At 41.0% G+C, this 12254-nt stretch overlaps 1 protein-coding gene across 1 annotated transcript in view; it reads left to right on the forward strand.

The window, feature by feature from the left end:
• Nucleotides 1-411: 411 nt before the first annotated feature.
• Nucleotides 412-12254, forward strand: part of LOC132830892 (myosin light chain kinase, smooth muscle-like) — an 83753-nt gene continuing 71910 nt past the window's right edge. The window contains exon 1 of the mRNA XM_060848817.1: nt 412-626. Coding sequence (XP_060704800.1) covers nt 440-626 — 187 coding nt within the window. The 5' untranslated portion in view covers nt 412-439. The remainder of the gene's footprint in view (nt 627-12254) is intronic.

The following is a 12254-nucleotide window of genomic DNA, read 5'->3' on the forward strand; positions in this document are numbered from 1 at the left end:
CATGCGTTCTTTACCATAGTGTTATGAGAGATGGGAGCAAGTTGGCCGAACAAGCTGTTCGCCAAGTCTTATCTTAACACAGCAACATATTAACATAAAATGGAAGGCTCTTACCGTATTTTGGAACCATAACATTAAACTGCTGGCCTTATGTTTGGGAAGAAAAAAAAAACTTTTTCTGTAAGTCACTTAGGGTTTTGACATCAAGCGAATGGAAACTATTTAAGCAGCTTGGAGGTGCTATTCTGTCCCATTTGCTGCTTGTATTCCTGGACGGGGGCCAGTTCTATTAGAAAGAGCTTAGCTGTAGTCTTTCTACAATATTGAGCAGATAGTCCTAATGCCATTGCGTTTCCTGTAAAGTGGAGCTCTGACCGACTGAGGGAGTGTGTGAGCACTGGGGCACCGACACTTGTGATGCGGCCACTGAAGAGGTCGGATGGACAGCAATGGTGTAACTGAGAAAGAGGGAGAGGAGAACATGAGTTACGTTTCTACCCTTCACATTCGATTGCAGAAACCCTGCCGGCAGCCGGGCGATAGGCAGGAGGCGGCAGACAAAGTGGTGTCGCCAGCAAAGCTTGGGACTGGAGCTCAGGGATCAGGTGCTGACTCTATCAGTGCAGGTTAGAAAGCTCTCTGTGCGTTATTATAGTGCTCACATGCAGCGTATGTGTCAACTCAGATATCTGAGGATGTTTTATACATACACACGACGACAGTATAATAAACGTTAGATAAAAAAAATTGCGTTTCATTTTTAATATGATGAAACTTTGACCTGCCATGTTCCAACTCTTTTGAAACAGGCAGGCCAGAATAGCACAGAGGGAAGCCAGCTCGAACTACATTCAAATCATTAGAATCAAGGAGCTTCTGATTAAAAAGGAGCAAACTGTATTTACACTGTGAACTCAGGCTGCATATTATTTGTCCTGTACACTGTTGCATGTTTGCAAATGTAATCTTTCTACATGATTTGAAGGCATATTTATATTATTAATGCTTAGGGATCATTGTATTTTATATTAATATTATTAATATATTTGCATAAGTGATTGAAGTTTGTAAATGGGTAGAAATTTATTTGTATTTCATTTCATCTACAGAATTTTTTATAATGGAAATAGCAAAATGCACCTGTATCTGAAAAGGAATATCAGTTACTTTACCATTATGTCCAGGAATATTTTCTTTAATAGGTGATTGCTGTTCCTACTGGTATTATCTTGTTTGTCATTTTTAAAGTACCCCAAAATTAAAAGAACTGAAAACCATGTTTTTTTGTCCACGAGTGGAGTTGACTATCTCTTGTTCGTGGGAAATGATCAGCCTCCCTTTTTTCCCCCATTATTTTCTGGTTTGTTTCAAATTTACCATTTTTTTGTTCTTTTCAAATCCTCCTGGATTTTGCAAGTGTTCTGTAAAAGAATGAGGTTTGAGAGCTGACTGCAGAGTCGCTGTTTATTGGCCAAGAGTAGGCATGTTCTGTTCATAGCTGAAAATGTGTTGCTGGAAAAGCGCAGCAGATCAGGCAGCATCCAAGGGACAGGAAATTCGACGTTTCGGGCATAAGCCCTTCATCAGGAATTATGCCCGAAACGTCGAATTTCCTGTCCCTTGGATGCTGCCTGACCTGCTGCGCTTTTCCAGCAACACATTTTCAGCTCGGATCTCCAACATCTGCAGACCTCACTTTCTCCATATTCTGTTCATACACAATAACCTGGACTTGGTTAGCTTATAATAATCAAAGCTTGCAGATGTTGCAAGACTTTCAGGAATGTGGCAAATAGTGGAACTCCTGTAACCACCAACTTGTGCCAACTATGAGGTGTATCAGTACGTTTAGCTGCTTGGCTAAGCTCGTCTCACCAAATCAAGATGGGAACAGGGGTAGACAGTTCAGCCTGTTGAACCTTCCCCACAATCTATTATGGTCACGGATGATTGAACATTCCATCTTTTTAATTACCCCTTCCCTAACATTCTCTATATTACTAGTCATCAGCAATCTATCAATTTCTACTTTAAACCTATTCAGAGACAAAGTTTCTACTGTCCTCTGGGATAGAGAATTCCAAATGTTCACAACAAGTAAAAGTAAAATGCTCCTTGGCTTGGACTTGAGTGTGATTTCTCTTATTTTTAAGTAGACCCCTGGGTTTTTGACTCCCAGTCAGGAGAGACATCTTATCTGCATCTATTTTGTCTACCTCTTCATGTTTTTTTGTAAATTTCTGTGCTTTAGTCATTCTTTTGTCCACCTCAGTCCAACACTAGCACCTCCACATCATGTTTCCCATACGCTTCCAGTTCTGCCTTTGAACGTAACACGTGGTGGCACAGTAGCTCAGCAGTTAGCACTGCTGCCTCACACCGCCAGGGACCTGGGTTCAGTCCAGCTTCTGGTGAGTAGCTGTGTGGAGTTTGTAAATTCTCCCCGTGTGTGCATGGGTTTCCTCCGGGAGCTCTGGTTTCCTTCCCCAGTCCAAAGCTGTGCAGGTTAGGTGAATTGACCATACTAAATTGCCCGTAGTGTTCTGACGCATGCAGGTTAGGTGTATTAGTCGGGGGAAGTGCAGTGCGATAGGGTAGGGAAATGGGTCAGTGTGAACTTGTTGGGTCAAATGGCCTGTTTTCACACTGTAGGGATTCTATTCTATGACATCACTGACAAAGCTCTGCCCTTTAGAATTGAAAAGCGAGAAGATTATATAATCCTGTATAAAATAATGGTCAAACACCAGCTGGAGTCTTTGTTGATTCTGGGAATCACTTTTTTCAGAGGGATTTAGATTTAGATTAGATTAGATTTACAGTGTGGAAACGGGCCCTTCGGCCCAACAAGTCCACACCGACCCGCCGAAGCGAAACCCACCCGTACCCCTACATTTACCCCTTACCTAACACTATGGGCAATTTAGTATGGCCAATTCACCTGACCCGCACATCTTTGGACTGTGGGAGGAAACCGGAGCACCCGGAGAAAACCCACGCTGACACGGGGAGAACGTGCAAACTCCACACAGTCAGTCGCCTGAGTCGGGAATTGAACCCGGGTCTCAGGCGCTGTGAGGCAGCAGTGTTAACCACTGTGCCACCATGTGGGAGCAGCAGAGATTTACCAGAATAGTGAAGAGATTTTGGGGAGTCAGGAGGTGAGTTACTCTCTGCAGAATTCTGATGTCGCCTTGTAGCTATTGCATTTATATGGTAGCTCGGTATCTTCTCAGTGGTAACCCCCCCAGGGTGTTGAAAGTGCTTAAAAGAACCAGAAGCAACATGAACTCTGTCAAAAAGCTCACATGAATGCATTAGATCAAGCGTTCTCCCTGTGCTATTCTTTCTGTTAGGGAGGGGCTTTTGAAACCTCCAACTGGAATCAACAACAGTGTGTAACTACATGGAAAATATCCATCTTTACTTTGTCTGGGTTGTATCATCATTGAACATTGGCTCATTCTGCATTGAGTATTGCTGGCTAGACCAATGCTTTGTACCTACCTGTGTTACCCTTCCCAAAGTGGTTCTGGTGGGTCTTTAAGTTGCTCCAGTCCGTGTGATGATACATATATAAATGTAAGAAACATATACAGCACCTTCCGAGACCTCCCAAATTGCATAGAGTCAATGTGGTAATCATTTTTGCAAACTTATGGTTGTACTGCAGGAAACGTAACACTCAATTTATGTACGGCAAGCTCCCACAAACTACAATGTGAGAGTGTCCAGATAATCTGTTCTTTATGATGTTGATTAATGATAAACGTTAGCCAGCGCGCCAGGGAAAACTGCCCTTCTCTTCTTCAAAATATTCTCCATGGAAATTATTTTCATTCCTGACTGGGCAAACATTACATCCGAAAAAATACATATTTAATGATTTCTGCCATAGACTGTCAGTCCTTGGTTTCTTCTTTCTTCAAATCCTAAAATTGAACTTCAGAATGCAATCTTCTGATTTTCTTCTGATTTCACTCATGAGATGTGGGCGTCACTGACTGGACCAACATTTATTGCCCATTCATAGTTGCCCTCCTGAAGATCGTGGTGGGCTGCTTTGTTGAACCATTGTAGACCTTGTGCTGTAGATGAGCTAACATTGATGTTAGGGATGGGGTTCCAGGGTTTTGACCCAGCCACACTGAAGGGGGAGAGAGGAGCTTGCAGGTAGTGACATTCACATGTATTTGCTGCCTTATCCTTCTTGATGGAAGTCATCATGGGTTTGGAAAGTGCTAACTATGGAGCCTTGGTGAATTTCTGCATCCTGCTGAGCATTGGGAATGGGAGGATTGAATGTCACCACATTTACAAACAATCAAATGGGTTGCTTCATCCTGCAGTGTCAAGCTCCCAGAATGTTGAATAAGCTGAACTCTTCTGGCAAATGGGGAGTATTCCATCACACTCTTGACTTGTGCCATGTAGATGGTGGACAAGTTTTGAGGAGTCAGGAGGTGAGTTACTCTCTGCTGAATTCTGATGTCGCCTCGTAGCCATTGTATTTATATGGTAGCTCGGTGTCTTCTCAGTGGTAACCCCCCAGGATGTTGAAACTGGAATATCTGGTGACGACAATACCAATGAATGTCCAGATGTGACAGTTGGATTCTCTCTTGTTAAAGATGGTCATTGCCTGGCACTAATGTGGTGCAAATTTCTTGTCAGCCAAAACCTGGATATTGTCTCAGCTTTGCTGCATTTCATGTGGACTGCTTCAGTATTGGTGAATTTAGAGAGTTAGAAGAAATAATACTGCCAACTGAAGACTGGCAGATGTAAGTTTACAATTCAGGGTAGTTGGAAAAGCTAGGTCTCATTCATTCAGTTCTGGACTGAAGAGCCCAGATATTAACACAAGATGGATAATAACGTTTGTTTGTCTCACAATTAGCATTCCTGTGTTCCTTTTTAAGCGGCATGCTCATGATTTTATCATTGTATAGCATGTGACCTGACATATAAATATTTCAGATTCGGGCCACCTGACTGGGTTACCTGAAGCGTAACACACTAGTGGGAGCATGCTATAGTTTGTAACTGAATACACTAACACCAAGCCAGTCACTCCTGACTGTGATTGTTGTAATATTTGTATAACAGAGTTGCATTACATATTCTGTTGAGTTCTTCAGTACTGTGGTACTCGCATGTAATTCTTGAGAGAACCTGAAATTGTGGCATTTTGTAAGGACCATCTGCTGGAAAATATTAAATGGTAAAACTTTAAATGAGTCGCGTAACTGGCATACTTAGGGTGAAAATATAAGTATTTTAATAATATGGAACAAAATGATAAAACTGAGTGTGTGTGTGTGTGGGGTGGGGTAGGCAACTGGGATCACTGATTTTATAAATGTCAAATCCACTTTTTAATGTTGTATAAATCATTGATTAAGCTATAGTTAAAATATTCAGTCCTGCGTTGAGCAGTCTCAGAAGGAATGGAAGGCAATGAAAAAGTAGGTTTCCTACGAATAAATCAGTTACAACAGGCTATGGTTAAGTGACATTAGAATGAAAACATTAAGAGCAATTCCCCAAGAAATACTCAATATTTGAGAAGTTAAGTCAGAAAAAAATGGTATTTTCACAGCACTAAAGAATGATGTGCAAAATGCACATCAATCCAGACATTTTTAGAAGGTAAAGCACCCAAGATAGAACTCTGATTTTTAAATTACATTCTGAGAAGTTAATAAATATCCCATCCATTTTATCCATTCCCTTGTATATGCTATCTATTTATGTTTCTACAGGTTTTGGTTGATAGCAAGTAGACAACACTGTGCAAAGCCATGATTTTTGCTCTATATGGTTCTGAAGTAGTGGGAAGCTGTAAAATATTCTTGAGCTTTGGTGACATTAGAAGATGGTTGAGATTTTTGAGCCAAAACAAAGAAAAGGGTGATGTTGTTGTGTTTGTTTTTAATATTTGTGTAACTCCACATCTGTGAACCTTGAAACCTTTTGTTACGATAGTGCTTATGTTGCAAATGAAAGTTATTGGTTGGGCAAGTTCTGGTTTGGTACTGGAGGTTGTAAAAGGGGCTATAAAGAAGCAAACAATGAATGCGCTTTTTGCTTTAAATACTTAACTTGCAAGGGGAAAAAGAAGAGAATTATTAGTTTTTTTTTTATATTCACTAAGTTGAACCTCAACTGCAAGACTGTTATTGTCAGTTGAGTAGCAAGGGCTATGGAACAACGGTGTTGAGTTTCAGATCAGCTATAAAAGATAGCAACTTGCTTTTCTAAAGTATTTTATGTAATGTAATAAAATCTCCCAGTGCGTTCCACAGGAGCATTGTGAAGTGAGGTTGGTCACCAATCATGTGAGATATTAAGACAAAAGTTGTTCTCTTAGTACAGCCTTAAAGGAAGAAGGAGTCGTAGACAGGTGGTGAAATTTAGCAAGGGAATTCCAGAGCTATATTTTTACTGCTGAAAGTGTAGCTGTCAATGGTGACACAATTTAATTTTGCAGATGCTGTAGATGACAGAAATAGAGGAGCTCCGATGTCTCCGGGATGTTGTGTAGCTGGAGGCGATTACTGAGATAGGGAGAGGCACACCACGGAGAGGATTGACAACAAGAATAAGAATGTTAAAATGGGGGTGTTGCACTAAGAAGCCAAGATAAGTCAGCAAGGGTAAAAAGAGCATGTCTGCAGTGAGAACATAGCAGCAAATCTTTGGCTTTGATTTACCGAGAGTAGAACTTGCGATGCCTATCTGGAGTGCATTGGAATAGTGAAGTCTTTTTCGGTGATTTGTTATGGAATATGGGCAGCCAGCATTTATTGCCCACTCTTGAGAAGGTGGTGGTGAGCTGGTGCCTTGAGCCACTGCACTGTAGTATGTAGGAACAACACCAGTAATCTATTTCCAAGTCAGGGTGGTTTGTGGTTTGGAGGGGTCTTGCAGGTGCTGGTGTACTTATGGATCTGCTGCCCTTGGCCTTCTGAATGACAGCTGTGTAAGGTGCTATCTAAACAGCTTTGATGTATTTCTGTAGTGCATCTTGTAGTTGGTACATACTACTCACCATTGATGGTGGTGGGAGTAAATGTCAAACATGGGGGATGGGGTGCCAATCAAGTGGGATGCTTTGTCCTGGATGGTAGCAACTTTCCTAGTATTTTTAAAGCTGCAGTCATCTGTTTAGGGAGGTGATGGCTTAGTGGTATTATTGCTGGACTGTTAGTCCAGAGACTCCGATATCGTTCTGGGGTTGCAGGTTCAAATCTTGCCATGGCAGATGGTGGAATTTGAGTTCAGTTTTTAAAAATCTGGAATTAAGGGCCTAATGTCCATGAATCCATTGCTGATTGTCAGGAAAAACCCATCTGGTTAACTAATGTCCTTTAAGGAATGAAACTGCCATCCTTACCTGGTCTGGCCTATATGCGATTCCAGACCCACACCAATGTAGTTGACTCTTAAATGCATTCTGGGCAATTAGGGATAGACATTAAATGCTGCCTTGCTGGCAACTTTCTCAACCTGTTAATAAGTTTAAAAAAAGGTGAGAGTATTCCATCACATTCCTGGCTTGGATCCTGTAGATGGTGAACAGGTTTGTGAAAATATTGGTGGCGCAGTGGTTAGCACTACTGCCTCACGGTGCCAGGGACCTGGGTTCAATTCCAGCCTTGGGCAACTGTCTGTGAGGAATTTGCACATTCTCCCTGTGCCTACGTTGGCTTAATCCGGGTGCTCCGATTTCCCCTTCAATCTCAGGTTTGATAAATTGGCCATGTTAAAGTGTTCAGGGATGTGAAAGTTAGGTGCATTAGTCAGGGGTAAATGTAGAGTAATAGGGTAGGGGCAATGGGTCTGGGTGGGTTAGTCTTCAGAGGGTTGATGTGGACTTGTTGGGTCGAATGGCCTGTTTCCACACTGTAGGGATTCTATGATTCTTGCCAGAGTTCCTAGCATTTGACTTGCTCTAGTAGCCATATTGCTTACATTTTCTGGTCGAAGGTTAATCGAGGTAATGAAGACATTTGTGAGAGTTTCAGCAATAGATGAGCTGAGGAAAGTGCAAAGCCAGATCATGTTATGGGAGGTGGAGATAGGCAGTCTTAAAAATGAGCTTCCAGACACATCCTCATAAAGTGAAATATCACACCAATATTCTGTATAGATTGTTGTCCTCATGTCTGCCAATGAGGATGGTGGAGCCGATGGCTAGGAAGTGAGCTTTCCTACAAGGACTGAAGACAAAGATAACGATAACGTCACATCCAGTACCAGATATTCGATAAGCAATTTGTTAATTTACCAACAGTGAAGAGTCTGGAGAGTGGTGCTAAGTTGAATATCATCAGTGTAAATGTGAAAATTACCTTTGTGTGTCATTAAGGTGCGATGTATGGATGAGAAATAGGATCAAATTGAACAACAGATTGGGTGAATGGCCTCCTAAGTCTTTTATCACATCAGGAAAAAAATTAACTTGTGAAAAGACTGGAATCCATTTGAAATCTTAAGTGTACTGTGCAAAAAGGGCATATAAGACCATAAGACATAGGAGAGGAAGTAAGGCCATTCGGTCCATCGAGTCCACTCCGCCATTCAATCATGGCTGATGGGCATTTCAACTTCACTTACCCGCATTCTCTCCATAGCCCTTAATTCCTTGTGACATCAAGAATTGATCAATCTCTGCCTTGAAGACATTTAGTGTCCCGACCTCCACTGCACTCCGCGGCAATGAATTCCACAGGCCCACCACTCTCTGGCTGAAGAAATGTCTCCGCATTTCTGTTCTGAATTTACCCCCTCTAATTCTAAGGCTGTGTCCACGGGTCCTAGTCTCCTCGCCTAACGGAAACAATTTCCTAGCGTCCACCCTTTCCAAGCCATATAGTCTTACTCCTCATTTTTTAAGAAATTAATTCACAGGTTGAGGGCATCACTGGCTAGGCCTGCATTTATTGCCCATCCCAGAAGGAAGTTAGGAGTCAACCACATTGCTGTGTCTGGGGTTATGTGTAGGCCAGACCATGTAAGGATGGCACTTTCCTTCCCCTAAGGATATTGTGAACCGGATGAGTTTTTCCAACAATGGTCATCATCAGACTATTAATTCTAGATTTTTATTGAATTCAAATTCAGCCATCTGCTATGACAGGATTTGAACCTGGGTCCCCAGAACATTACCTGGGCCTGTGGATTAAGAGTCTGGCATTAATATTACCAGGCCATCACCTAGTGTCTCCTTTTGGGGATATGGTTCTACAGTGCTGATCAACCTGAACCTGAGTAAAAAATGAGGTCTGCAGATGCTGGAGATCACAGCTGAAAATGTGTTGCTGGTCAAAGCACAGCAGGCCAGGCAGCATCTCAGGAACAGGGAATTCGACGTTTCGAGCATAAGCCCTTGAGCAGATTGTAAGTGTTAGACCATGTCTAAAAAAGGGAGAAAACCACAAACACTACTTCAGGATGTTGTGGTTCTGCTCGCCGAGCTGGGAGTTTGTGTTGCAGACGTTTCGTCTCCTGTCGAGGTGACATCCTCCGTGCTTGGGAGCCTCCTGTGAAGGATCTTTTGAAAGACAAATGTTCCAGAATAAAATGAAATGCCACATGATAAATTGTGGGCTAATTAAAGAAAGCCTAATTGATTTGGTAAGCAAAATCATATTTGAGTAACTTGTTCCAGTTCTTCAAAGGAATGGAAAAAGTTGATGAATGTAGTGCAGACGTTGCTCATTTGGACTTCCCAAAGGTGGTTGACAAATTGTAATGTGATCAATTAGTTTGTGAATTGAAGCACGTGGGATGAAAGAGGCAGTGCTGGTCTGAATGCAACGTTGACTAAGGGACCGAAAACAATAGGTGTGAGTAGTTGTTTCCATTCTTACAGTATGCTTGCACTGGTAATCCCCAGGGTTCAGTATGAGGGTGATTTCTGATTTTTTTTCATATGTATTAATGACCCAGAATTTTGTGAAATGAGATTATTTCAGAGTTCACATTTGATATGAAACCAGTAAATGTAGCGAAGTGTGACTTGGAAAGATCAAACTTCAGAGGACCAAAGGCACACGTGTGGTGAAATTGGCCAACAAATCGCGGAGAAAATTTAATGCAATCGAATGTGAAGTGATACATTTTGTTGGGGAGCGTGAAGAGAGTGTGATAAGTCTGGCTAATATTCTAATAAAACAGTATATATCATAAGAAGTGACAGTGTCATGTGATTTTGTTCTCATGGTAGGTGGGCCTTCAGTAAGATGTTGTCATATTTAAATAAAGTTAAGGTATTCATTAGATCAGCTGTTACTTTTCTCTAGCAATGCATTGAGACTTGAATGTTAACAGCTGATAAACTGCAAGATACAATTTAAAAGGGGGTGCAAGATAAGAGCACACTTGGAGTTCAAGTAGACAAAGTTTTGAGGGTTGCAAGCCTAATGCCACTTTGTGGTGGTATTGCTGGGTATTTTTGATTCATATATCCCAGTTGGCAAGCTTATGACTGCTTTACCATCAGAGACCAATTGAACCAGTACTTAAATTGCTTCATTCTCCTACCCTCCAACCGAGAGTGAGGAACAATGTACAGAAGTTACCACAGGCCAACCCTACCTAATCGGAGAAATTGAGGCTTCGGAACAGGGCACTTATCCACTGATTTATAACTGAGGTGATTGCTCATACCGGGAAACATCATAGAAACAGGAAGCAAGCAGGCAAAAACATAGGGAAGTGTGAAAACTGAGTTTTTTGCAATTAAGTGGTTTACATGAGAGTTCCTGATTCTGCTAACTTTTTGAGTTAAAAAAACTTTGCTTGCTGGAAGCTGTTAGAAAAGGTGTTTTGAGTAACTCATTTTTGCAGTTACTGAGTACATAATGTGGTTTTGCAGCAGTTCAGTGTGGTTTCTGACCAACTTGACTGTGTTACAATGATGGAAGTTATAAAAGGCTGAATTAAAAAAGCCAAAAGTTCAATTTCAGAGTCAAAGTGAAGAACAATTCAAAGAATTGCTTTCAATATCAAACAACAATTGGAAAGCTTCAGACTGATGAAAATTGTTTGTACTTTAAAATAGCAGGTAATTTTCAGGCCAATGCTTTTGCAAAATAAACAAAATAAGCTTGGAGTTTTATGTTATATAAAAAAAATTGCATTGGATATACAACTTTTATCCTTTTGCAGAATTCATTATTTATAGGAAGTACAAAACAGACTTTAATTGCTGGTCTAAATTCTATTTAACATAAATTTGGTTCATGTTGAGTTAAAAGTGGTTAATTGAATTTAATTGATTGTCAGTAACAGACCATTCAGACTTTGCGAGCCCATTTCTTAACATGTTTACTTTGGTGAATGTCACGTACCAGGTTGGAGGCTATGGTAGAGCTTCCATTCGTTTGCCAGCAACTGTGAATGCTCACCCAGCGAGATGAGCATGGTTTGAAGTAGCCTTTTCCTGCTTTCTCTAAACTTAGAGGTCAAATAGACATTGAGCACCATGCTTTAGATGAGAAACTCCATGGTCAATCCAACAGAAACTCAAAGCATCATCACCCTAAGTAATGGAGAGCCAGGAAATAAGTGTATTTCCTTTGTGGAAATTTCTGAACTTCCTGTTACTATTAGACCAGCAGTATTTGGATGTCTAACCAATGAAATTTATACAATGGTCTATTCTTTCTCCAAGGCACACCGATGCATGCCCACCTCGAATGACCAAAGATGTACCAGCAGCTCCACAGTCTATCAGTGCCTTGTATTACATAATTATTAAGGATTTTTTCCTGTCCTCTCCATAATTTTGAATGATAGATATCCATCATAAAGACAGCCTTAATGAAATTTTGAATAAGGTGTGAAACAGTTGCTCCTTGAGTACCAGTTCTATGTTGGTTGAAGTTCTGTGCTATCATTTGTTTTAATTACTTGCTTGTAACTCACTCACTCACTTCATAATATACAAGTTAAACACAATGCCAGAAACACAACTGAACATCGACAAAGGGAAAAGACTGCGTGATTGCCCTATGTGTAGAGCCTTGGCTTTGCCCAGTGGGGACTTGCTGCAACAATGATAGGATGAAGTAGCTGGGAGTTTTCTATCTTCTCTGATCAAATCAATCATAATCCCCATGCAAAACGTTAATTTGCACTTCCCTTTTAGATGCCGACTGACCACTTGTGTATCTCCAACATGTTGCTTTTCAAATTTTCAGTTTTATCAATTAATATGTTACTATCTTGTAATGAACGTGGAG

Source organism: Hemiscyllium ocellatum, chromosome 32 (assembly GCF_020745735.1).
Source record: "Hemiscyllium ocellatum isolate sHemOce1 chromosome 32, sHemOce1.pat.X.cur, whole genome shotgun sequence".
Taxonomy (NCBI): domain Eukaryota; kingdom Metazoa; phylum Chordata; class Chondrichthyes; order Orectolobiformes; family Hemiscylliidae; genus Hemiscyllium; species Hemiscyllium ocellatum.